Source organism: Psammomys obesus, unplaced genomic scaffold (assembly GCF_907164565.1).
Source record: "Psammomys obesus unplaced genomic scaffold, mPsaObe1.curated_primary_1811, whole genome shotgun sequence".
Taxonomy (NCBI): domain Eukaryota; kingdom Metazoa; phylum Chordata; class Mammalia; order Rodentia; family Muridae; genus Psammomys; species Psammomys obesus.
Window position 1 is genome coordinate 13050166 of NW_026596051.1, and position 27783 is coordinate 13077948.

General features: G+C 45.5%; 1 protein-coding gene, 1 non-coding gene and 1 pseudogene across 3 annotated transcripts in view; 1 reads left to right on the forward strand and 2 right to left on the reverse strand.

Annotated features, from left to right (window-relative positions):
* Window positions 1–17841, reverse strand: part of Ccm2 (CCM2 scaffold protein) — a 56159-nt gene extending 38318 nt beyond the window's left edge. For both annotated transcript variants that reach the window (XM_055623896.1, XM_055623895.1), the window contains exon 1: window positions 17731–17841. In XM_055623896.1, the coding sequence (XP_055479871.1) occupies window positions 17731–17760 (30 nt within the window). In that variant the 5' untranslated portion in view covers window positions 17761–17841. The remainder of the gene's footprint in view (window positions 1–17730) is intronic.
* Window positions 17842–18496: 655 nt separating this feature from the next.
* On the forward strand, window positions 18497–18604 carry LOC129689198 (small nucleolar RNA SNORA70; annotated as a pseudogene).
* Window positions 18605–25458: 6854 nt separating this feature from the next.
* LOC129689206 (small nucleolar RNA SNORA48) lies at window positions 25459–25601 on the reverse strand. Its single transcript, XR_008722072.1, has one exon. It is a non-coding gene; the product is annotated as a small nucleolar RNA SNORA48 (small nucleolar RNA).
* Between the last annotated feature and the right edge of the window lie 2182 nt (window positions 25602–27783).

Consider the following 27783-nt stretch of genomic DNA (forward strand, 5'->3'; position numbering starts at 1 on the left):
CAGAGTACCTCCATCAGCCCTGTCAGACAACAGCATCTGACAGTAATCTGGCAGCAGGTATTTTGTAATCTATTGAATTCTATTTACTGGAAGTAAAAACTTCTGTGGGTGTCTTTTGTGTCATCATAAGGCTGAAAATCCATTAAGTGAAAATCCTATGCGGAAGTGCATTCGCCATTTTATAAATTACAGGTTGAACTGAATCAAAAGGCTAACACACTCATCTTCATCCGCGAAAAAGGGCAATTTCATATAATTTTGCTTCACGGACCTACATCAAATAAAATTTAATCCTTCCTGGTTCCAAAAAACTATTATGGAAGATCAATTGTGTGTTTCAATTTATTCACCTGTGTGCCAAAAACTCAGAAGGCACAGAAGAGTGGGAGAACAGTCCCACACACTGGTGACTCAATCCCTGACACCAACTGGCCTGTCGTGACCTCTTTAATGGCTTGCAAATAAGAATGGCTTTTTAACTAGCTAGTTAGTGTGAGACCCACAAACAAATGTAACAAAACGCCGATGTTCCTGGCCGTCTGGTGAATTAAGCCCCAGGAAACCCATCATAAATTAAGTCAAATGCATTTAACCCACCTAAGTTCCCGTGTAGCTGCATCTGCCCTAAACGTGCTCAGAGTACCTCCATCAGCCCTGTCAGACAACAGCATCTGACAGTAATGTACAGCAGTACAGGCAGGGCAGTACAGCCTCAGGCTCCTTCTACATGCTTTACATGAAGGAACCAGGCAAAACTGACCATCACAGCAGACACAGCGGAGACACCGGGAGGCCCCTCCCAGGGAAACACATGACAAAGTCGGTAATTTACATGTTCTGAACACCAATCCACTAATCAACACTATCCTTCTTCCCCAAGCACAGGGGAGCACACAGGGAAAGGCATTCCAGGAAAGCTATTTAAGAACTACACCCTGGGGGCTGGAGAGATGGTTCAGTAGTTAAGAGCACCAGCTGGTCTTCTAGAGGCCCCGGTTCAATTCCCAGCACCCACATGGCAGCTCCCAACTGTCTGTAATTCCAGGTTCCAACACCCTCACACAGACATACATGCAGGAAAAACACCAGCATGCATAAAATAAAAATAAATAGATAAATAAATAAGTCAAAGAATTACACTACAAAACAAGGACAGACGGAGATGAAAAGAGAAAAAGTAAGCTATCTTAGAGATTACAAAAAGTTCATTAGGATAATAAAACAGACATAGCTAAGGCCAAAATAAATAGCCTGGAGTTGGAAAGACTGGAACCGGCCAACATCTGTCTGTTGCTTACAGAACAAAAATACAAATAAATATTTGTTTTTATTTTGTGGTGCTGGGGATTGAAGCCTTGTATATGCTAACTATGCATTCCACCCTAGTTCCGCCGTGAGCACTTTTACAAGTAAATATTTGTGCCAGGAATGATGACACTTGCAATCGCAGCATTTGAGGCAGGTCAAAGGAGAAAGAACTCAACACCAGCTTCGGCTAGATAATGAGTCAAGACCAGCAAAATGTTAGTCACCAAAAGAATTCCATGTTCAGTAATAGAATCCTATTAGAAAAAAAACTATGTTCTGGGGGCTGGAGACATGGCTCAGTGGTTAAGAGCTCTGGCCGCTCTTCCAGAGGTCCTGAGTTCAATTCCCAGCAACCACGTGGTGGCTCACAACCATCTATAATGAGATCTGGTGCCCTCTTCTGTCATACACGCAAGTAAGAGTATTCATATACATACATAAATAATTTTTTTTAAACCTGTGTTCTGGGCTGGAGAGATGGCTCAGCCATTAAAGACTAGTCTTATAACCAAAAATACAAAAAAAAACTGTGTTCTAAACCAGGCATGGTGGTACATACCTTTAATTCCAGCACTCAGGAGAGAGAGGCAGGAAGATTTCTGTGAGTTCCAGACCAACCAGCCTGCTTTATGTAGCAAATTCCTGACCAACTGAAGATATCCAGCAAGACCCTGACTCAAAAAGATACAAAACAAACAACAAAAACATGGCTCTTCTGGCAGTGGTGGCAAACACCTTTAATCCCAGTACTTGGAAGGCAAAGACAGGCAGATCTCTGAGTTCAAGGTCAGCCTGGTTTACAGAGTGAGTTCTAGGACAACTAGGACTATACAAGACACCCAGTGTAGAAAAAAGCAAAAATAAACAGGAAAAAACTGCCCACTCAGTAATTATGGCATTTTTTTTTTCATTCATTCATTCATTGGTTTTTCAAGACAGGGTTTCTCTGTGTAGCCCTGGCTGTCCTGGATTCACTTTGTACACCAGGCTGGTGTAGAGATCCGCCTGCTTCTGCTTCCCTGGGTGCTGGGATTACAGGCATGCAGGACAGTGCCCAGCCTTGATCTTTTCAATATAAGCTTTATAGAAGTTTGTTTTCTTTTTTATTACTTAAAGTATCTACTTAATGGCCTGGGTTTTGTCTATTGGCCTGGAACCTAATAAAATATTTCCTACCTGGTCTTTACAAAAAGGTTGTTTTGTGGATTTTATTTTATATGTATGTCTGTGCACCAAGAATATGTCTGGTGCCTAATGTTACAGATGGTTGTGAGCCTCTATGAGTCCTGGAAAGTGAATCCAGTCCTCTGGAAGGGCAACCAGTGTTCTTACCCACAAAGTCATCTCTTTAGCCCCTCCAGGAAGTATGCTGTGGTGACTAATCTTAAGTTACACTGTTCAGAAGGGGTTTTGGAAACTTTGGGATGGGGTAAATGAGATCAGAGTAGTTCTGAGGAATACTGGACAGGATTGTAGGCTGCAATATAAAAAGATATACCAAAGGGTCAAAGGACTCCTTACTGTGCTAAGTCTCAACGAAGTTGAGATGTGTTCTGAATATAAACAAAGGCAATACTCTTTTTGTTTTGTTTTTGAGACAGGGTTTCTCTGTGTAGCCTTGACTGTCCTGGACTCACTTTGTAGACCAGGCTGGTCTCAAACTCCCAGAGATCTGCCTGCCTCTGCCTCCCTGGGATTAAAAGTGTGCACCACCATGCCTGGATCAGTAATGTTTTTAAAAAATTATTCATTTTTATTATTTTTAGGTGTGTGCGCCATGAGTACATGCACCCACATGGCCAGAAGCATTAGCTATCCAGGAAGCCAGAGTGACAGTTGGTTGTGAGCTACCTGGTGTGTGTGCTGGGAACTGAACTCAGGTCTTCTACAAGAGCAGGACATGCTATTATCCACTGAGCCGCCTCTCTGGCCCCAAGGTTAGTGACCTTTCTTGTGAGATTCTCAGAAAATTATAAGCTTATAACTGGGAAAGGAGTAGGTTAAACTCTTTGGCCTCAATCATGGTTGCTATTTTAAATTCTCAAGCCTTTAATCCCAGCACTCAAAAGACAGAGAGGCAGGCAGATCTCTGTGCGTTCTAGGCCAGCCTGGTCTACATAGAGGACAGCTGAAATGATATAGTGGGACCTTATCTCAAAAGAAAAAAAGTCTCTATCAAAGAAAGAATACTGGGCCGGGGCTATGGAGACACAGCTTTGTTTGGTAAAGCGTTTGCCTAGAATGGACAAAAGCCTGGATTCTATCACCAACACTGCATAAACCAGGCATGACAACACAAGTCTATAATACCAGCATTTAGGAAATGCAGAGGAACCAGGAGTTCAAGGTCAGTTTCCATCCTTGGCAATCTTCAAAACTAATTTGAAACCAGGCTGGCTACTGGAGACCCCATCTTAAAACAAAACAAAACAAACAAAAACAAAAAAAAAACAAAACAAAAATAAATAAACCTGTCATGTCAAGATACTGGTGTAATTGTAGTAAGTAGCTCAAACATCATGGGAGTAACCAGCTGCTTCCTTATTGGATTTAAGTCCTACTTCATCAGAAGAAATCCATACCCAGTAGCACTGTTGGGCCAAAAGCCTGTGGCCGGAGAGAACTAATGCTATTACTGTGCTAAACGGCATAGTATTCAGCTGATTCCTAATGACTTACTGCTACACCAAAAGATTCGTCAATCTCAACCCTCTTCAGGGAAGCTTCCGTCTGCAGGAGATGGTGATTAACAGGGGCCAGAGAGGAAAAGACGTAGCACGCTCAGCCCAGACCATTTACACTGCACCCTCCTCCCAAGGCTCAGGGATCACTGCAGAAGAGGGAGTAGTAAGCCTGTAAAGGCCAGAATCAGTGAATGGCTACAAAGAAACACTGTTCTCCAAACACAACAGGGCACATATGCACTCACAGCAACTGTGGCAGCATGGACAATTCTACTGCAAGCTCCAGCCAGACCAAATCCCAGCATATGAGTGGACACGGAACCCTGCTCCTACAGAGCAGAGGAGTGACTGGCAATTTACAACTGCTGGGAGAGGGAGGATCCGTTTTCTTCATAGTGCTGCCCCTGGTAGGTCAACCATGATCTACTGGAAGGCACACATCCAGGAATCTATGGGCAGCACAAACTGGACTTGATGGGTAGGGGATTAAAAAAAAAAAAAAAAAGACACAAAGGTGTGGGATAGGGAAGGGAGCAGGACACTGGAGGGGTTGGGATAGGGGTGAATATAGTCAAAACTCATTGTACAAAATTCTCAAAGAAATTCTTTTTAAAAAACGGTTGTCACCATGAGGAGGGCTTTGGATACAGCTTGGAGCTGGAGCGCTTACCAAGCATGTACGAGTCCCTATATTACAAAGAGAAATAGGCATACTCACTTTTGCCTACCCAGTGGCCACACCTGTGATCGGGAGGCTAAGGTAAGCACACAGTCAGGACTTCAAGGACATAAGTTCCAGGAAGTATGGCTACAGAGTGAAACACTGTCTTAAAAAAAAAGAAAAAAAAAACTTTTCTGAATTAGATCCAAAACCTGCTCCACAATAGGAAATTTATGTCTGGTACTGAAAATCTGGCCAAAAGCTCATGTTGTCAAACTGCCTTCTAAGTATATATTTTTAAATGTTTAAAATTAGATTTATTCATTGTATGTGTGACTGTTTCACCTCCACGTATGTCTATACCACAGCATCCTTGGTGCCCAAGTTAGAAGAGGACACTGGATCTCCTATAACCGGAATTACAGGTGACCGTGAATCAAGTGCTCTCAACCAGTAAGCCAACTCGCTGGTCCTTAAATACTTTTAAATATTTTTATAGCCTTGGCCAGAGAAGCATCTTTTACAGTGGGCCATGACTGGTCCACAGACTCACAACAGGTCAAAGCACTGTGAGAATCATTGACTGTTGAGTGCCTGGTCCTAGGAGACATCTGCTTCACCCCCCAGGATCAGGGAACAAACAAAAGAGAAAGCAGAGAGAATATAAGAGCTAGACAATGAGGAGCGCCATGATATGGTGTCTTCTAGCCATGCATGGTCACGTCAACCGTGAATTCACAGCCTCTGTGGTTACCTGCACAGGCTGCCTCACCAACACCCCACCCCTGGGGAGGGGCTAGGCCCACCCTAGTGAAGAGCTAGGAGAGTTAGATCTGAGGGGTCAGTTCCCCTTGCTCCAGTAAATAACCCCACATCCACATTCAGGAAGCTCCCTAATTAAACTTGGTGAGTGGAAAGACAGCCAGCTTAGCAATTAAGAACATAAACTACTCTGACAGAATAACTGAGTTCAGTTCCCAGCACCCACACTGGGTAAGCTCATAGCCAACCACCTATTCTGGCCTTCACAGCCACTCTGCTCAACATACACATACCCATACAGACACACACATACACATTACTAAAAATACAGTATTCTGTAAGCTCAACCACACAAATAAAAGGATTTAGTAGGAAAGAGGGGTTTAGAAATACATTATGCATAGCTAAGAAATTGTCAAAGAATACTTTTTTAAATCTTTTTTTAAGGACTGGAGAGATGGCTTAGTGGCTAAGAACACTGTCTACTCTTCCAGAGGTCCCAAGTTCAATTCCCAGCAACCACATGGTGGCTCACAACCATCTATAATAGATGTGATGTCCTCTCTGGCATGCAGGTATACAATGCAGAGAGAGCACTCACATATGTAAAATAAGTAAATAAATCTTTAAAAAATATATTTTTTTAAAAGACTGAGAACCACTTCAGATTCAAGAAGCTTACAGACAGGGGCTGAAGAGATGGCTCAGCGGTTAAGGGCACTGACTGCTCTTCCAAACGTCCCTGGGTTCAATTCCCAGCAAACACATGGTGGCTCACAACCTCTATAATGAGATCTGGTGCCCTCTTCTGGCCTGCAGGTACACATGCAGGCAAAACACTGTATACATAATAAATAAATCTTTAAAAAAAAAAAGGAAGAAGCTTACAGACATGTGAACCAAACGTAACATATGATCCTAAAACCGTAAGAAGACCTATGGACCCTGGACCAATAAAGAACAGCCAAGGAAGCAATCAGCAAATGGAGATGGTGTCAGGAAGCAATGATGGAGTGTTCCTTCAATGACAAAGTGTTCAAGGGTAAGGAGATTCGTGTCTGCAGCTTATTCTTTCTTTGTTGTTTCCTCGATTTTGTCATTTTGCAATTTACTCTTGTTTTGCTTTGGAGACAGAGTCTCATTACACGCACTCTGGCTTCACCTTGTAATCTTCCTACCTCTCCTCTGGAGTGAGGTAATTAGAGACATGTGCCACTACATCTGCCTTACGGCTTATTCTTAACCAGCTCTCAAATGTTACTGAGGAATCTGGGTAGAAGGCACATGTGTTGTATGAAAATGTTACCTATATTTACGACTTCGACATGGAAGTTAAAAAGTCAACCGTTTTTAAACAAACAAAAAACCACAATAAAGCCAGGCATGGCATGACATGATTGCAGTCCCAGCACTTGGGGGAGGTGGAAGCAGGAGGAGTAGAACTTGGAACCAAGCAGCTTTGGTTGGTTCTATATAGACAGCCAGCCCGGTCTGTGTGATGCTGTCTCAAAAATGAACAACACTGACATAATGTCAACACTGACACACATGAAGTAAAATATCCCTTGGATATTGCTCTGACTGACTGATATCAGTCTGTCACAAGTTACAGCGGAGTACGTAATCCCTGAAGTCGACACATGCAAAACCCAGCAGCACTAGGACAGTGTGCTTTCAAGTACTCAATCCCAGAGAAGACAGACAAGGATCAACTAAGAAACCAAGGAAGAAAGAGAACCATAAATTCAAAGCCAAAAGACTCCACCTCAGAGACAGAGAGAGAGAGAGAGAGCGAGAGAGAAGGGAAAAGGGAAAAGAGAGAGGGAATCTCAAAGAAGGAAGTGTAAAGAGGAAAAACAGAAACAGTCTGGCAAGCTAGCCAGCCAACCCAAACTACCAGGACATTTGGTTTAAACACAGCTACAAGGCAGAGAGCTTTCCTATTAAGGACAGGCCCTGGGTTTGATTCCAAAACCACAAATAAAACAGAAAGCAACAACACACACACACACTACTATTATATTAAATATAAATGGGACTTAAAAGACAATTAGCCTAGGCATTTAAGTCCTGCACTCAGAAAGTTTAGGCTAGGAAATCCCAAGTTAATGCCAGTGAACAAGATAATGAGACACTGTAATTAGAAGAAAAGAGAGAAGGGAAAGGAGGAGAGGAGAGAAGGGAGGGAAGGGGAGGAAGCGGGACCTGTTAAAAGGTCCTGAATTCATGGGGGCCGAGGGGAGGCGTGCACACTTGCGCACCAACCGCTTTTGCCCCCTGGCGATAAGTCAGCAGGTGCTCTGCCATATACTCACCTCCACGTGCCACCTTGGCACAGACCCAACACTACGGGGTGATAAATCATAAAGCAGCCTTTTAAAGCTGATTATCTCCAGTGTCTTGTTATAGTTAATAGAAAGCTAACAAAAAAGCTAAATTGCTTTTGTATGCATTTGTCAAAACTTACTGGACAATGGAAACTGTGTACATTTAATTGTTTATAAATTGTCTCTCAAAGGAAAAAAAATTAATTGCAGAACCATATGTTAACCCAGCACACTGAAGGCAGAAGAATTTTTATAAATTCCAGTCTGGGCCAGCTTGTTCTACATAGTAAGTTCCAGGCAGATCAGGGTTACATAGTGAGATCGTGACTCAAAAAGAAAGGAAAAAAAGAAAAGGAAGGAAGGAAAACTAAATAAAAGGAGAAAGGAAGGAAGAAGAGTAGGGAAGGAAAGGAAAGGGAAAAAAGGGGGGGGGGAGATGGAAAGATGGCTCAGGGTCAGGGTTAGCATTGGATTAATGAATTCAACTCCCAGTCACCCACACTGTAGCTCACAACCATCTGTTAACCTGACGCCCTCTTCTGGCCTTTGCAGGCATCAGGCACACATGGGGTATACAGATGTAAGCATAGGTAAAAGAAAACTGAAAACTGAAGAGTGGAGGAGCTGGGGAGACGCAAACATGAAAACTGAGTTCGAGTCCTCATAAAGATCCAGGTGCAGTAGTACACACCTTTAATTCCCAAACATCTAAAAAATAAAAAGAAACTCATAATGAAATACTGGCGGGACAGCTTAGCAGTGAGAGCATTAGCTGCTCTCCCAGCCTGTGGGTTCAAGTCCCAACACCCACACATCAGCTCACAACTGTCTGTAACTACAGTTCCAGGGAACCCAATGCCCTCTTCTGGCCTCCTCCACAGGTACTGTATGCACATGGTATATACACATTCAGATAAAATATTAATAACATAAAACAAAAATAAATAAATGTTAAAAAATAAAATGCCTGCTGTGGTGGCTGGGTTGAAAAAAGAAAAGCAGCCAGTCAGGCATAGAGACACATGCCTTTAGTCCCAAGACTGCAGAGGCAGTTGGATCTCTGTGAGTTCAAGGTCAGCCTGGTCTACAGAGGGAGACCCAGGACAGCCAGGGCTACACAGAAAAACCCTGTCTTGAGAGGAAAAAAGAAAGAAAAGAATGAAAGAAAAGAAAGGAAGGAAGGAAGGGAGGGAGGAAGAGAAAGAAAGAAAGAAAGAAAGAAAGAAAGAAAGAAAGAAAGAAAGAAAGAGAAAGAGAACCCATAGTCCCCTTGGGTAATGGGATATAACACTTTGTGAAGAGTCTCAAGAAAGAAGCTGGCAAGAGTCTGACACCAGATGCCCAGCAGCCAGGAGCTGGTGAGTGAGTTACTGAACAGCAGACACACAACAGCTACACGTTATCAGACCCAGGATATAGTGACATGTGACAGAATGTGTTCCTGCCAAGGGAAGTCTCCTTTTCTATTTTATGTGTCTGGGTGATTTGCTTGCATGCATGTCTGTGTACACATTTGTGCCTGGTGTCCAAGAAAGCTAAAAAGAGAATGTCAGATTCCCTGGAACTGGAGTTACAAACAGCTTCTACCATGTATATTCTGGGAATCGAACCTGGGTCCTCTGGAAAAGTGGCCAGTGTTCTTTCTTTCCCAATAGGCCATCTTCACCCCTACCCCTCTTTGAGACAGGGCTTCATTAGGCAACCTCGGCTGGCCTTGAACTCACCATGTAGACCCGACTGACCTCCAATTTCTAAAGATTCACTTTTCTCTGCCTCCCAATCGTTAGGAGTAAAGTGTGCACCGCCATGCCCAGCTCCTAGGTCTCCTAATAACATATGCATTCCATGTAAACAAGCAAAGGAAACTGAATTCTCTAAGCCAGAAGATGCAGGGCTCATGAGTCCTGTAGGGTAAGAACAGTAACATGCAGGTTCAGGCTGACCACTCCACTCCCTTTCAGAATTCAGCCATTCCTTCTACCTCACCGTTACATGATACCCCACCGTAAGCCCCAAACAAAAGCCAAATTCCAACTTCCTACTGTGCTTATTAAAGAGGATTACTTTCATTGTACATACTTAATGCCTGTAGTCAAATGCCTAATTCTTCACACAATCCAAACAAAAAACTGTTACCAATCAGGTACACTTGAGAGGAAAAAGGTGTCACATTTTTGGCACCAGCAAAGAGCTAAAAGGAAAAAAAACAAAAAAAAAACAAAAAAAAAACCACATTTCCTATTGAGACTGGGAAAAAAAGGAAAAGAAAAGGACCTGGCTTGCAGGTGTGGCTCGGTGATAGAGGCCCTCCCTTACATTCATGGGGCCCTGGATTTTCCAACCCTCAGTGACAGAAACCCCAAAACAACCAAACGTCTACTGCCTCCCTGGAAAAGCCAAACATAAACCCTTTCACCCCTGCATAGCCATCTGAAGAACTGCAGCCAAGCAGTTGCCAATAATCCTGGCACTAGGAAGGCAGAGTTCAAGGCCAGCCTGGTTTACATAGCTAGTTCCAAGCCAGCCAGAGCTACAAAGTGAGATCCTGTCAGACTAAACAAGTAGCCAGCATGCTGAAGTGATCCAGCCTTGCAACAACAGTGTGATTTATGCAGGTCATAGCTAGTCACTCCTGCTGCAGACTCCTAAAGACAAAACCTGTTCCCCCCATGGAGTCTATACTAACTCTTTGTGACTCCTTGATCATAAAGAGTAAACTGCAGCCATGTATGATAGTTAATGCCTGCAATCCCAGCACTCAAGCAGTTGAAGATGGCTCATAATCACAAGTTCAAGGACAGCCTGGGCTACATACATAGTGGATCTGAGACAGCCAGGACCAGGATGGAATGCTATCTCAAGTCCCTCAAATAGAGTGAGATGTAACCTGCGGTCCTTACAAAATACAACGGGAACTTTTCCAGGGCAGCCATGTAGATCAGTTCCTCAGAAACCTCCCCAGGAACACAGTCCTCCCATACACAAACTGTCCTCCAGAGTCAGCCTCAAGATTCTCTGCTAAGGGGCTAAGGAAATGGCTCAGTGGACAAAATGCCTGCCACACAAGTACAGATCCCTCAGTTCAGACCCTGGCACTCATGTAAAAGCCGGGCATAGTGGGGCATGATCGAGGTGTAGGAAGAGGTGCTTTTCCTGGACCTCTCCTGTGCTTGTAGATGACAGCATCTTCTTCCTGGATCCCAGGACGGTGTTCCCATCTCTTCTCACATCAGAACAGATCAGATCACAGTCAGCCTCAAGCACTGCATTTAAACTAAACATCTCTTGCCATGGAGGGTGCATGCCTGTAATTTTTGCACTTTGGGAGCTAAGAGAGTCTCCATAGCTTCAAGGCCAGCCTGGGCTACAAAGTAACTCAGGACAGGGCTAGAGATCCTGTCTCAAAAACAACAAGCGTTATAGGGACCTCTCTAAAGACCTTTCCTTCCATACAGTGGGGCCTGAACTTCAGCACATGAATTTGGGGGATGTGGGGACAATTCAGCCCACACAGGTACAAGTAGGAATGAGAATAGAGTAATAAAAAACGCTGCCTACACATCAATCCTTGCTTGATTGAAGTCAGGCCTGGGGGTTGCATTCCTACTTGAAGTTTTCATAATCGGAAGGTTTTCCTGATCATTTGTATCAAAGCTTCCTCTGTCCGTGGTTACACGTCCTACCTGGAGGCTGCTGGCTGTTCTCTCTGCAGTGTCTGTGCCTGGCTCTGGTGGTGCTGACCAACATTCATCTAATGGATAGAGAAGCAGACTACTACAGAGCACCTCTAGCAGCTTCGAGTGTGCAAAGACCCAACATTAATCTCCTGCAGCCCAAGTTAGCCTCAGTAGAACAAAGGTGGCTCAATCCCTTCTCTTGCTTATGACCTTCAGGAGTAGCTTCAGGTCCCCAGCTAGAATTTGCTGGTGCTATCTTCCCATCTTTCCTAATCCCCTGAAGCATCTCCCATATTCTCAGATTTGACATCTAAGGGGCCAACTTCCCAAAGCTTTTGGAATTAAGTCCTTAACCCTCCTCTCCCTATGCTAAACATGGCATGAGCACTCCAGGAAATAAAGATGACTCAAATACTGTACAGTACCAAGGAATGGTATCATGCACAGCTATCACTTCAATACCTGAGAAGTAGAGGCAGGAGTTAGCAGTTCAAGGTTATCATCAGCTACAAAGTAAATCCAAGGCCAGAGAACAGGAGATCCTGTTGTTTTATGGTTTTAATGTTTTGATTTGGTTTGGGTTTTGCAAAAAAGCATGGTGTCACAAGCCTTTAATACCAGCAGGAAGATCTCTTCAGTGTGAGGTAAGCCTGATCTACAGAATTCCAGGATAGCCCAGGCTACATACAGAAACCCTGTCTTGAAAAATCAAAAATCAAAACAAAAAGCCAGGAGTGGTGGTATGCCTTTAATCCCAGAAACTGGAAGACAGAGTCATGTGGGATCTTTAGGAGTCTGAAGCCAGCCTGATTTACATAGTAAGTTCCAGGATAGCCAGTGCTAGTGAGACCTTGCCTTAAAAAAACAAAACAAAACACTCAGAGACCCCACCTACCTCTGTCTTCTGGGCACTGGGATTAAATGCATGTGCCACCATGCAAAATTAGTACTCTTTATTCCCATTTATTATCCAACACTACATCTCTAGAAAATCTTATACCTTTTCATATTTAAGTAAAGCAAATAAATTAATACAAAATATCTAGCTTGGTTCAGGTGGAAATCATGGCCATTTTGTGCTGCAACCTCAGGGCAGAGGACTGAAGCTAAGAGCAGCAATGAGGCCAAATGGCAATCTTTGAGTTGTGAGCCTCATTCCAGGAGACTATAAAACACGTTCCTACTCAGGTATGCACCTAAATTCATTACAAGAAAGAACTACTCGGCCAATGAGATGAAAAAGATGGCTAAAAGCTCCTAGAGGTGTTCTGTAGTAGTCTGCTTACTTAGCTGTTGGATGAACGTTGGTCAGCACCACCAGTGCCGGGCACAGACACTGTGCAGAGAACAGCCAGAAGCCGCCAGGTAGGAAGAATGGCCAAGGACAGGTTGAAGAAGTTAATCCCAGTACTTTGGGCACAGAGGAAGATGGATCTCTGTGAGTTCAAAGCTAGCTTGGGCTTCATAGCAAGATCCGGGCCAGCCAGGGACAGAGTCAGACTCCGTCTCAAGAAAAAGATTTATCTGTATGTTTGTGTGTCTGAATGTATGCCACCTTTATGTGGGTGTCCATGGAGGCCAGATGAAGGCATCAAACTCCTGAACTGGAGTTCCAGGCACTTTCAAGCCACCCCGAAAGGGCACTAGGAAGTGAGCTCCCACCCTACAGGTTGATCTTTGACCTCCATTAGTGAACACACACTAAATAAGGGGCTGAAGAGCTGGCTCAGCTTTGAGCATTTGTTCCTCTTGAAGAGGACCCGGGGTTCTACTCCTTGTATCCACATGGCAGTTGACAACTCTCTGCACCTCCAGTTCCAGGGGGCCTACCGCCTTCTTCTGACTTCCTTGGGCATCTGTACACATATGGTACACAAACATACATTCAGGCAAAACATTCGTACACATAAGAAATCCAAAAAATTAAAAATAATAATTTAGAAAATAATTACTAGCCAGGTGTGTTGGTACATGCCAGTAATCCCAACACCTAAGAAGAGTACAACTGTAACAAATTTAACACCAGTAAATTTCAGGATAGCAGTCAGGCACAGTAGCGCATGCCTGTAATTAAGGCAAGTGGACCTTTGAGTTCGAGGGCAGCCTCTACAGAGTGAGTTCCAGGACAGCCAGGGCTACAGAGAAACCCTGTCTTGAAAAACAAACAAACAAAAAAGTCTCAGAATAACCAGGTCTATATAGCAAGTGTAGATGTTAGTGCTTCAAAAGAGGACCAAAGAGGAACTAGAGATGGAGCTCAGTTGGTAGAGTTCTTGCCTAGCATGCACAAAGCTGTGGAACTGATCCCCAGCACTCTATAAACTGGCTAAGGAAGTTCCAAACCCACGTGGAACATGATGAGACCCTGTCTACATACACACACACACACACACACACACACACACAATCCAGCACTCCATATATCTGGACAAGGTGGTGCACGCCTGCAATCCCAGTACTCAGGAGGTAGAGGCAGAAGGATCAGAACTTGAATAGTTCAAAGTCATTCTTGGCTTCAAAATAAGTCCAGACCAGTGTGAACGAATAAGAGCCTGTTCTAAACAAAAAGGGGGGGGGGGAGGTAGGAACACAGAACATAGCTTAAATTGATTGCCTATCACACATGAAGCCCTGGATTCAATCTCCGTGCACACACCTATAACCCCAGTCCTCAGAAGTGGAGGAAGGAAGACCAGAGTTCAAGGTCATCCATCCTTGGTTACTCAGTGAATTCCAGGCCAGTCTGGGCTATGTGAGAACCTGTCTGGAAAAAAGTGGAGGAGGGAGTGAAGTGGTTACACTGCATTGTGACAGAATACTGTAATATACAACATCTGAGACTATTCTTCACATAAGAGCCTCATTCAGGGCTGGGGAGACAGCTCAGTAGTTAAAAGCACTTACTGTTCTTGCAGAGGATTCCAGTTTAATTCCCAGCACCGTGTCTGGTAGCTCACAACTGCTTCTGAGTCTTTTAAGTCCTGCTCCAAAGGGAGCCATTACCCCTGGCCTTCACAGGTATCCACACACATGAGCATACCCAGACATATACAAAATTAAAAGCAATGGGCTAAAGAGATGGCTCAGTGATTAAGAGCATGCTGGTTGCTCTTCCAGATGACCTGGGTTTCATTCCCAGCACCCACATGGCAGCTCACTTCCTGTAGCTCCAGTTTCAGGGAATCTGACACCCTCACAAAGACATACATGAAGGCAAAACATCAATCCAATAAAGTAAAAATAAATTAGTTTTTAAAATTTTTTTATTTTATTTTTTTTTAAACAAACATTTTTTTTAAAGATTTATTTATTTTATTATGTATACAATGTTCTGCCTGCATGTACACCCGAACGCCAGAAGAGGGCACCAGATCACATTATAGATGGTTGTGAGCCACCATGTGGTTGCTGGGAATTGAACTCAGGACCTCTGGAAGAGCAAGCAGTGCTCTTAACCTCTGAGCCATCTCTCCAGCCCCCTTAAAATTTTTTTAATTAAAAGTAAAATGTTAAGATAAAAACAAGCGCCTCATTCACCAAACTCAAAACAGGTACTTTTGTTCTGAAAGGCACTAGCCACTCTACAGACACTAAGTGGTTATTCTACACGTACCCTTCAGAGGTGTACACCCACAACTTTAGGAGCCAGTTTCTCTGATGCACTCATCCTTCTGATCTGGCCTGGGATTAATCCAGCCCTACAACAGCTAGCTCCACAAGCTCTTTAGCTTTCTTTGCATCTCCACCACTCTGCCATTATTGGAACACAGCAGGGGTTCAACAGATTGTTTGATAGAGATATATAGTCACCATACTTCTGTGTGCTCTAGTAGCTTCAAGAATGGCAGGAAAATACCTGGGGCCACTTCCATGAAATCTACTTGGTCCTCTAAATTGCTAGTAGTTCACTGACTTCTGTCTGAAGAACGAGCCAAAGTAAAATCATTACTTGACATCAAATCAAGTTAAGCATTTGGACCTGCCAGTCCAGTTTTGGTTGTTTTGAAGACAGGTTCTTATATATCCCAGATTAGCCATGATCCATACTAAGCCGCCAAGGATGACCTTGAACTTTTGCACCTCTGATCTCCCCCTCCCAAGTGCCCGGATTACAAAGAACCATCAACCTTCTTTTATGGAACACTGGGGATTCAAACCAGGACTTCATGTCTGGCAGGCAAGCGCTCTACCAAACAAGCTATATCTTCAGTCCCCATTCATGCCTTCATAGACTCAAATCTGTATCTTTTTAAAGGAGCTGACTGCATTTAAATGTCCAAACTGTAATAAAATTTATTAAGTCTGAATTTGTATCCAGGTTGTAGTGGTGCATGCCTTAATAAAATTTATTAAGTCTGAATTTGTATCCAGGTTGTAGTGGTGCATGCCTTTAGTACCTGCAGAGACAGGTAAATCTCTTGATTTCAAGTCCAGCCCGGGCTACAGAGCCAGTTCCAGGACAGAGAGGTGTATGCAGAGAAACCCTGTCTTGGGTGGGGGTGAATTTGTTTAAAATGTGAAATGTTTAAAACACGCTATCTCTGGTTAACTGACCATTATGAGCAGTTTCTAAGTTAGAGATAGCACATATTAAAGAGCACACGAAGAAGCCAGTTGGAGTAGCACAGCTTTAACCCAGTGCTCAAGAGGCACGATCTCTGTGGGTTCAAGGCCAGTCTGGTCTAGATACCAGGATATCCAGGAGTTCCAGGATAGCCAAGGCTACGTAACAGAGACGCTTTACGCTTAAGCTCACTCACTCAAACACACACACACAAAGCACATGAGGAAGGTTCTGCCAGCTCCAGATCAGAAGATACCTGCTAAACTGTGTTAAGTCATGGCCTACATAGGAATCCGTGTCCCGAAGGCTGTCTCACTTACAGGGAATAAACTAAACCAAGTGCTAGAATGCCTACAATTGCTAGCATAGGTCCTGAACAACTCATTACCTCCTTTAATAGCGGCAATGAAATTAATCACTGTCTTTGTCTACACCTTATTTTTCCACTGCCTACAACTGTAACATTTTCTTGCTAATGATCCACAAGCTCAGGGGAAGTCTTACAGCATCTCTCTGTTCCTCAGCTTTCTACCCAAACTGGAATGCTGTGCAAAACAACGATCAGCCAGCCAAACTGTCCCAGACAAGAATGTGGGCCAGGTGTCTAACAGGACACTAAAGGGTGTGGTACATATCAAGTTGGTGACTAGTCTCCAGGGTTGTAAGCTACTGGCACTGTAAAGACCAGCGGGCAGTGCAGGATCATCCACACTCGGGCCCCTCGTTTCTAGCTAAATCCTTTTACACTGCTCCCTTTTCTGTACAACACTTGTAGGCTGAATCACTTTGTTGGGCTGTTTCCCAGCTTTAAGCCATCTTCGAAGGTTAACAAACTGATATGGCATCTAAACAGCAAGTGCAAGCTTTTGTCTTCAAACAGTAAGAAGGGGGGGCGGGGGGCAGCGCTGCTGGCCTGGACTCCCTGAAGGCCACCTGGCTATACTCCATTTCAAGTAAGACTTTCTAAAAAATGGGGCACCTCCTAAAACAAGGTGATGAGTAGTGTGGCCAATTAAAGACTACAGGAGGCTGGTGATAACAAAGCTAGGACATCATCAAAGTCTGTTTTAAACTTGCCCATAAAGTGCACACATTTGTCAAAATGAAAATGACAGGGAAACCATGAAGATTGCAAAGCATTTATTTGAAAGGGATACATCGTATCAAATACCACTTTCCACTTTAACGGCAGTTCATGATCTTTCCAAGCTCCTTAAAATGTTCTTTATCAACTACTCAAGCCTGTAATTAAAGCCACATTTTTAAACTACATAAACGAAGGAGCCTCTTGAACCATGTCCTGAATCTTATTGCCAAACATAACGTCACTAAAACCACTCAGTGGTATTAAATACGAGCGACAGTCAACGAGCGAACCGGCCGAGAAGCTAAGCCCATCTTTTGCTTTCATTGAACATCCAAAAACAAAGCCAAGTGGGCAGCAAATGCCGCGCCGGTCACCACACAGACCAGTGGCCCAAGTTCCAGCCCAGGCCACCTCCTGGCCCCTCGCTGGGCCCACTTCCTCCGCAGCCCCAGCCCGTCGAGCGGAGAAGGCGGGCCCCCTTTGGCAGGCCGGGGGCGAGCAGCAGAAAGGACCCCTCCACCGGAAAGGCGCGGCACTTCCTTCTCGAGCCGTAGGCCCACCTGACCACTGTCCCAGCCAGCTCCGCCGCCCGCCCCCACCCCCAGAGACCCCACACTCCACATCCCAGCCCCGCGGCAGGACGCGCCGGGGAGCGCTCACCTTCTTGCCCTTCTTGCCCTCCTCCTCCATGTCGCCGCATGCGGCCCCCGCGGCCCGCCCCGGGAGCCCCACCGCCAGCGGCCGCTACATGCTCGCTCTGGGCCCGCCACCCCCGCGCTCACCGCGCCGCCGGCCCGCCCTCAGTCTCCGCCCCGGCCGCGCCCCAGCCGTACTTCCGGACCTAGGAAGCCCGGCCCACCGCAGAGACCCCGCCCCCTCGCGCCCCGCCCACAGCCTTGGCCTCACACACTTCCGGCCCGAGGGAGCCTCGCTGGGCCGAAGGAGGGCGCCGTCTCGCGAGGAGGAGCCCGTCCCGAATGCTCCTAAAGAGACCAGGATCGCCCCTGACCCCTCCGCACCTCCTCAGGTCCTAAGAAGCGCGCCTGCCCACCCTCCAGTGCATCCCATCCCCTCTGGAAGGGCCTCCCCATTTCCCCCAGCTCGCCCGAACCCTTCAGGGCCTCGGGAGCACGCACGGGAGTGGCTCCCACTTTTCAATTCTGCCGCCATCTTTAGGGAAGCCGACTTCCCAGCCTGCCTCGCGGTGAGGGGGGCGGGCCTCAAGCCCCTGGGAAGGGGCAGAGCCAGTCTCCAGCTCAGGTTCTGGGCGTGCTCCTTGGCTTTTGTCGCTTTTTACTCTGAGCCCTTTTCTAGTAACTTTCTGTTCTGGCAGGGCGTGGCGGCGCACTCCTGTGTAATCCCAGCGCTTGGCTGGTGGAGACAGGAAGATTCAGGAGTTCAAGGTCATCCGTAGCTACGAGAGACTTTGAAAAAAGAACCCAAAGTTAAACAATAGCTACCAACAGCAACCTCCTTGGTAGAGTGTACAACCTGTTGTCTGTATGGGTTGTCCTAAAGGACCTTGAAGATAGTATTCTGATGGATATCCATGTTTCTGAGTTTATGCTTTTTCCAGTCTAAGTTCCATCCTTGCACGCACGTCCGCAAGGTGCTTTTGGAAAGCTGGAGGTATGGCAAGGATTCCCATTGGCCAGCAGGTCATGTAGTTGAGGCTTTATGCAGGATCAAGTTCAACTTCCTTGGCCTCCAGCAAATCTGCATCTCTAAGACGGGAGGCTTAAATTTTTCGTTTTGTTTTATTTATTTATTACTTATACAGTATTCCACCTGCATGCCAGAAGAGGGCAGATCTAGATTAGATGGTTGTGAGCCACCTTGTGCTTGCTGGGAATTGAACTCAGAACCCGAGGAAGAACAGCCAGTGCTCTTAACCTCTGGGCCATCTCTCCAGAACATGAGACGCAGCTCATGGGGCATTGGGGCATAGCTGTGGGTCCCGTGGAAAGTTATAGACCCTGTGGTCCACAACGCGCTATATTCACTAATCTCACACCAAAGACAAATATATATATATATATATATATATATATATGTATATATATATATATATATTTTTTTTTAAATATATGTTGTTCTGTCCCATGTTAGGCACATCAAAAAGGTAAGAATTACAAGAGCAAGGGTATTCAGACCCTGCTAGAGCAAAGTTAATTTTTTTTTTAATTTTTATTTTATGTGATTTGGTGCTTTGGCTGCAAGTGTGTCTGTGAAGGTGTCAGAAGTCCTGGAGCTGGAGTTACAGACAGTGGTGAGCTGTGGGTGCTCGAGTCTGACCCCAGGTCCTCTGGAAGAGCAGTGCTCTTAACCGCTTAGCCAGCTCCCAAGTTGTTGAATTGTTTTTTATTCCAATTTTTGTTTTGGATTAATTTTTTAACTAATTAATTCATTTTATATCCCAATTGTAGCCCCTCCCTCATCTCCTCCCGATCCCACCCTTCCTCCTTCATCCCAGTCCCTTAGTCCTCAGAAAGGGGAAGCACTCCTCCCTTACCAACTGACCCCAGACTATTAAGTCTCTTCAGGACTGCCAGCATCGTCTTCCTCTGTGGCCTGGCAAGGCCTCCGTGCCCAGGAAAAGTGATGGAAAAGCAAGCAACGGAGTTCATGTCAGAGACAGCCCCTGGTCCCCTTACTAGGACACCCACATGAAGACTGAGCTGCCTATCGGCTACATCTGAGCAGGGAACCTGGGTCCTTGGTTGGTGCTTCAGTCTCTGCTTGCCCCCTGGAAGTTGTAGAATCTTAACAGTCATCTTATATAGTTACCACATTCACAGAACAGTGTCGTCGGAGAATCAGGTGATTTTCAAAAGCATGCTGTAAGTTGTCACCCAACAGGCCTCTGTTTTGCTCTTATACCAACCCACAGTGAGGACTTTGCTGACGCTAAATACTAAATGAAGCCAATATTTATTTTAAAATACTAAGTATCCTGCTAATTGTAATATGTTCTCTCAGGGCCATATGCACTTCTTTACATAAGGAGCCACGCCCTCAAGATAATGACTCCTCCCCTTCCAATCCACAGCGAATCCCTTCCCCACTCCATGCTAGATGGTTGCCTGGCTTGACCTAGTGCAAGTCTTATGCAAGCATCCACAGCTTTTATGAGTGCAAGAGGCCTGTCAGGTCCAGAAAACAGTTACACAGCTCTAGCCTCCCACCCTCTGGCTTTTTTTTTTTAAGACTAAGTCTCTATAATTCTGGCTATCTTAGCACTTGCTGTATAGACCAGGCTGGCCTAGAAATCACAGAGATCCGCTGTCTCTGCGTCCCAAATGCTATACCATACACCACCATGCACCTCTGAATTTTATAGTCTTTCTACTCCCTCTTCAGTGATGGTTCCGAGGCTCAAGGAGAGGGTATGATGGAGATGTCCCATTTGTGGCAGAGCAGTCCACAGATACTTATTCTATATAGTATTCTCATCTTAACCACTGAGCCATCTCTCTAGCCCCTGTGGCCTGGGTTTTATTTCATCCTTTCACAAATTGTAGTTGCTAGAGGGGAGGCTGAATGAAATGGAATTTTTCTCTTCCCAGTTCTGACCAAAGCTACAAACAGAACTGAGACAAGTAAGCGTGAGGAATAGTTTCATAGCCTGGGACGCGATCTGGTTCTGAACAAACCCCCTATGCTAACAATGCAACCTTGATCCTTTATTGCATACACAATGCACAAACATCTTCTCTGCCATCTAGCAGTCTTGGACCCAGACAGGTACATACTTCTCTCTCTGAAAAATAGTATAAAGTTCTCTGACCCTAACAACAATCAAATTTAGACAGTTTCTATTCACTATGTCTCTTATGCATCCTGGTACAGGATAGGGGCATTCTCCAGCTTGAGCTCTTTTGAGATACATGTACGGCACAGCGAATCTGTGGCCTCAGAAAAACTTTCAGAGAGAATTTCCTACTTGCTAACATATGCCAGCGCGTAGTTGGGTGTGCACATGATTGAAATCACAGGCATTATAGGAAGGGATATGTGCAGTTGAAAAAAAAATTCTATGGCCTAACCTGTCAGTCAAGATAGAGAACTGGCCATCCTATACCCCTTAGGTGCCAAACTCCCACCCTTGAATCCTAAAAGGAAGCCTTAAAGAGTAGGCCCCGGGCAGATCTATACCACAGCCTTGCTTTCATCAAACTTGTTTCTTTCACAAATCTGTGGGAGCCCTTATGTGCTGGTTAGTTTCTGCCAATTTGACTCAAACTAGAGTCACCTGGGAAGCAGGAACCTCAGTTGAGGAATTGCTTCCATCAGATTGGCCTGTGAACATGTCTAGAGAGGCATTCTCTACTTTTTATTTAATATTATGTTTAGGTATATGAGTGTTTTGCTTGCATGTACGTATGTAACTATATGTCCCATGTATGTGCTTGGTGCCCATGGCAGGCAGAAGGGGCCATCAGATTCCTTGGAACTGGAGTTATATACAGTTGTGAGCTGTCTTGTGAGTGCTGGAAATGGAACCCAGATCCCATGGAAGAGCAGTATGTACTCTTAACCACTGAGCCATCTCTCAAGCTGGCTTCCTGTGATAATGACAGTAGCTGAGGGTTGGTCTCTTGTGGGTCAGACTCCCCAGCATATAGAGTCTGCCTGCTTAAGGGATTGGTGTATCGGCATCAACAACACACCAATGAAATCAGCCAGCATCATAACACAGTCTCATTTTCCCCAAGGCACTATTGCAAAATGCTTTCTTTTATCTCTCTCTCTCTCTCTCTCTCTCTCTCTCTCTCTCTCTCTTGCATTAAGGCTGATCTCAAGCCTGGTACATAGCTAAAGCTGACATTGGATTTTTGATCCTTTCACCTCTACCTCCCAGATGCTGGAATTACTTACTAGCCTGGCTGATTATTCTTCTCTCTTTTTCTTTCTTTCTTGCACATTTACTTACTTCCTGTGTGTGTGCTGGTTGGAGGACACTTGCATAGCCACCTCACTCCTTCCACCATATGATCTCCAGGAATTGAACTTAGATCTTCAGAATCAGCACAGAGCATCTTTACCCAGCAAGCCACCTCTCCAGCCACTGAATCCTGCCTTCTTACCAATAAATTCCCTGATTGCTGGCATCTCTTGAACAAAAATGGCTGCCCGCTTCATGAAGGCCACAGTCTGGAGTTGATACTTCTTCTTCTTTCAGAGGCCCAAGTTTTTCAAACCTCTACTCTGCTTCTCACATCGAGAACCTGCCTGTTCTCTTTGAGGTGCTCTTCTTGGCTGTGGCAGGTTAACAAACCCACCCTTGTTGGACTCATGGTAAATGTGGTGCTGGGCTTTGCCACCCAGCTCTGCCACCTTTTCCATTAAGTCTCTGGATAAATTTCTCCACCCTCCAATTCAGTTCCATCATACTATATTTAATCATGTTGGAGACATTTCCTCATAAGCAGCTCTGAAGAAACAGAAGAGTCCAGTGGCCAAGGTCCTGGGGCCTGCAAGAGCTGATGACTGGCTTCTCATGCCTCCAGGTCCAATGGCCGTGCACAAGCGCAGCTAAGAGGAGCTGTTGTAATTACTGTTTTGTTTTTGTTTTTGTTTTTGTTTTTGTTTTCTGTGCACATTCTAGCTCCCACTTGATGAGATGAAGACTTGTAACTTTTATTAATAAGCTTCAAGCACCATAACTGGGCAGATATTGATCTCTTCCAACTTGACTATGCTAGCTAAGTCTGGGGGTCCCAGGGAAACAGACAGACAGACTGACAGAGGATAAAGGTCACCTGTCCAGGAGAAGGTCGCCAGGCCATGAGGAGGAGCGGCCAGGGTGAGATTAGATGCGAAGCAGCATTGGGGCACATGGCTGGGAAGTAAGCCAGGCTAGCATAGTTGAGCTAGAATAGATAGATATCTGTCCAGTTATGGTGCTTGAAGCTTATTAATAAATGTAACATTTATTTACATTATGTGGGAGCTAGAGTGGGCATAGAAAAAAAAGCTGTTAATTACAACAAGAAGTTTCTTTGACATGGTCTGGCCAAACCTCCACTGTGAAAGCCACAGAGGTCCCAAATGCTTACAGCCATCTTGGAAGACTTTGTTCCAGCAGTGGCTATATCAGATACCCCACCACTATCCAGAAGGATTTTGCTTTGGCTGTGACCGTTTGGATGTTCTTTTGCTTTTCCAGTGACTCTGCAGCCACTTCACATATTCCCCTAGCAGTCTTTGAGTGATAACCCCCCTCCCACCACATAATGGTATGGACAAGAGGCCCAGTACACTTGTAACTGTGTGTGTGTGTGTATGTATACCCACATGTTGTGCCTATGTAGTGGATATTCCCACTGGGCCTGCTAGGCTCACACCTGTGATACCAACACTTTGGAAGCTGAGGCAGGAGGATCGATTGAGGTTGTGTTGTTCATTTTTTTTCTTGTTGTTTGCTTGCTTGCTTGAGAAAGGGTCTATGTAGCACTGACTGGTCTGGAACTCACTATGTAGACCAGGCTGGCCTCGAACTCAGAGATCTGCCTGCCTCTACCTCCCAGTGCTGAAATTAAAGATATGTGCCACCACACACAGCCTTTGATGTGAGTTTGAGAACAATGTGGTCTGCTTGGTGAATTTCAGTCCACCCAGGGCTATAGAGTGATAACTTGTCTTAAAATACCAAAGTGAGTGAATAAATAAACAAACGCAACATTCCCCTCACCTCCATTGGGTAAATCCAGGGACACCTCTACTCTGTACACTGCAGAATCAATCAAAGTAAAGCCACTTTGGGATGGTTTACTTTGCCTGTTGGTGATTTCTATCTCAGGTAGAGCAGGTTTCTCTCATTAACATTAAGGAGCCGATAAGATCCAGGACAATTAGCCTTGAGTACTTGCCAGCCAGTTTCCAATACCTACAGCAGAAGCTCCTAGAAGGGCCTGTTGGAAAAGTGCAGGAGGCACTCCTGACTCCAGCTCCCAGGAAGACTGCAGAATAAGAATCAAGCTCTGGATGCTGGAAGAGCAGCAGAGAGAGCCGCTCAGAGCTGAGGGCTGCTGCCAAACCCGAGGAAGCTGTACTTTGTTTACTTTTGACTTCTATCTACACTGAGCAAAAGAGGCAAGGCATGGCAGCACATTCACATAGTCCACTTAGGATCAGAGGCAGGAGGATCAGAAATTAATCAGTAAAAGGTCATAGCAAGTTCAATGCTAGCCAGAGCTACTTAAGATCTTGTTTCAAAAAACCCTAACCCTGATACAACCTGCCTACCTGATGTTTCTACCACTGAATTTTATATTAGTTACTTTTCTGTTACTGTGATAAACCATCTCCAGCAAAGCAACTTATAGAAGAAAGAGTTTATTTGGGTTCCAGAGTGATAAATGTCCATCTCTATCCTGGTGGGAGAGACAGTAGCATGCATGGAGGCTGGAACAGGAAGGTGAGCACTCACATCTTGAACTTCAAGCACAAAGCAAAGAGGGCAAACTGGACTTTTTAAACTCTTAAAGCCCTCCTCCAGTACTTCCCTCAACAAGACTGAACCACTGCTCCTAACCTCCCAAAACAGCATTCCCCACTGGAGATCAAATGTTCAAATACACTAGTCTCTGGGCACAAGTTCATCCAAACTGCTACGGATTTGAAGAGAACCTTGACCTATGAATTTCTTTTATCCTGTAACTATAAAAAGTCCATGATTTCTATAATCATATCTGGGGGTGGCATATTCTGGTTTCCTACAGATGTAAGCCTGAAAAAAAAAAATAGTAATTTGACTCTGCAACAGCAGTTTTAGCCAAGATAGCTAGCAATATTTCCCATGTTTATAGATGATAAAGACTTTAGGGTGGGCCAAGTCAGAGCCCTGGATCTAGGCCTGGGTGGTAGCTGAGCTGGTCAGCTCACCAGCTCTCCTTTATCCACAGCACCATGGCAAGTTCCTCAGCTTCTCTGGCTAGGCAACCCAGTGTCGCCATTGGCAAGAGACAGGGTCAGCTCTCCTGCTCCCATGCCCTAGAGGCTGGCTCACCAGCACCCATGCCTCCTGGGCCTGTTCCACTGTGCTGCCCATCTGAGGTACAGGGCCCTCACTTGTGAGTGCTATAGCCAGTGAGGTGGCAGGGCTAGCTCTCCTGCCCTTGTGCCCTCAGGGCCAGCTCTCCCATTACTGCAGGTGGCAAGGAGGGAAGGTGAGCGGTGGGGCCAGCTCTCCTGTGCCAGCTTTCCTGTGGCCCCTCCACAGAACCCTCTCTACTGTGCTGCCCAGGTGAGGTACAGGGCCAGCTCTCCTACCCTCCGGCAAGCAGGTGTCTATGTGCGCTGGAGGGCAGTTCTTGGATGGCATGGCTGCAGGTCTCTGTCTTCTTTCTCCCATGCTACATTGCCTGGATTTGATTTGACTTGATTTTATGAGTCCTAGGCATAAAACAGCTTTGGCCACCAAGCCAGGCATCAAGTTAGGATGAACCAAGGCCTGTCATCTGCTCTGCCCCTGACTGATATAAGAACAATATCACCAACAAAGTGTCTCTTTGCCCACTTCTGGGTGAGTGTTTGTGTTGTGGTGTTTTATGGCAGGAGTAATAACCCTAACTAAGACACATAAAATAATTTAAATTTTTTAATGACTAACAAATAAGGATTTTAAAAATATTTAATGTGTGCACCCATGTATTCACACTTTATGGGTCAAAAAATGACCCGTCCCACAGGTCTGTCAACGGAGATCCTGAGTGAGGGAGTGGGAATGAAAAAAGAGGACAAGGGTGCGAGAAATGAAGACCAAGACAGGATCTCTGATCAAAGTCTCCGTTTATTCAAGTTTTCCATACAACTATATAGGCAGAAGCGGAAGGAATGTAATTGCCTTTGGCAGGGTTATTAAGTGACTGGAAATCACAGGATGGCCCACCAAGATGTGCTAATAATGGTAATTTGGAAAGTTCCTCAGAAGAGTTACTTAGGGAGCCCTGAGGGAGAGGAGGATTTAAAGTATTTCAGGAAGATGATCTTATCAAAAGCCCCAGGTCAGCCAGGAATGCACTATTGTATCCGGGCAGTAGTCTGGTCAAGCCAGATGCCAAAATTTAGGGGGCAGCAAGGTGCCAGAAGGCCCCCGACAAAAAACAACTTGAGGGAGTTGGTCCTTTCCTTCCACCACGTGTGTGAGGGATCAAACTCAGGTCAGCAGGCTTGGTGTCCAGCGCCTTTACCCAGTGAGCCAACTTGTTGGCCCCAAACAGGCAGGTTTTGCAATTTAGAGTCAAGGAACAAGCTCTTGCCACCAAAACATTGAAAGATGAGCTTGTGGTCCTTATTTATTTATGACTTTTGTTTTGTTTTTGAGACAGGGTTTCTCACTCTGTAGACCAGGCTGGCCTCGAACTCACAGAGATCTGCCTGCCTCTGCCTCCCCAAGTGCTAGGATTACAGGCATGTGCCAGCACACCCTGCTCTAGTTTCCTTCTGTAGGTGCTTAAGCACAGTACTCTTCTGAACTATAAATATAACAAGCTTAGCTTCCGGTCTCTTGACAACTACATTTCAAAGAGATGAAACCCAGCTGGGCCTAGTGGCACAAAGGCTTGTAATCCAGCTATTTGGATGTGTAGAACCCCTGGAACTGGAGTTAAAGATAGTTGTCAGCCACCATGTGGATGCTGGGTAATTAGACCTGAGTCCTCTGTAAGAGTGGCAAGTGCTCTTAACTGCTGAGCCATTTCTACAGCCCCAATAATAATCTCTTAAAAGTAATTTTCATTTTTACAATGAAAATGTGTGTGTATAATTTGTAGGCATGCACAGCCCACAGGTGGAGATGAGCAAGCAACTTGCTGGAGTTGGTTTTCCTTCCACCAGATGGTTTCTGGAGTGCTAACTCAGGCTCAGTAGCAAGGGCCTTCAGCTGCAGATCCACATTCCTGAGCCAAAATCAAAGTTTCAACTCCTTTTCAGTTGTGAGCTGTGTTTGTGTCACCAGTAACTTCGTGAGAACCAAGTTGCCTCACTTCCAAAACAGAAAAAGAAAAAAAAAAAAAAAGGAATTCAAGAAAGGGCTGAGGATGTAACAGCTCTTGCAAGTGTGAGGCCCCTGTGTGTGTTGGGGATTGGTCTCTTAGGAGACTTATGACGTGAGTGTGGCCATAAGCTTTTGTAATCATTACAAAAGATTCTTGCGGTGCTTGTTTCTGCAGCAAAACACTAGCAAATTCATGAAGCAGTCCATGCTTGAGGAAAAAAATAAAAAAAAGCAGGCACATGTTTAAAAAGGAAAGAAAATGAAAATTCTGGAAGATGGGTTGACCGAGGTTTTTCTTTCCCTGTGTTTGTCGGTCCACGTGCAATCACTTTCCCAAGCGTTGGTCCATCCCAGGAGCCCCCACTCACGTGTTGCCCAGCGGATCCCACGGCTGTCGGGATCCGTCCCGTTCCAGCCCTTAGCTATGGCGCCCGGATGGCTAAAAGGACAAGATATGGAAGGCGGGATCCATCCAGGCCTAAGGCTACCCAAGGTCCCGGGCCACCGCCAGGGCGGGCCCAGCGCGAACAGCCCGCGCTCGAGGCCACGCCCTGGGCCCGTCGACGTCACCGTCCTGGAGCCCAGGCACGCAACTCAGAGGCGGGGCTGCGCGATGACGCCAGCGAGGGCGCGGCTCGCGGCTGCGGCCGTGTGCGTCTGCGTGCGCAGCTGGCAGCCATGGGTGGGGGATCCTCCGGCGTGTGTGCTGCGGC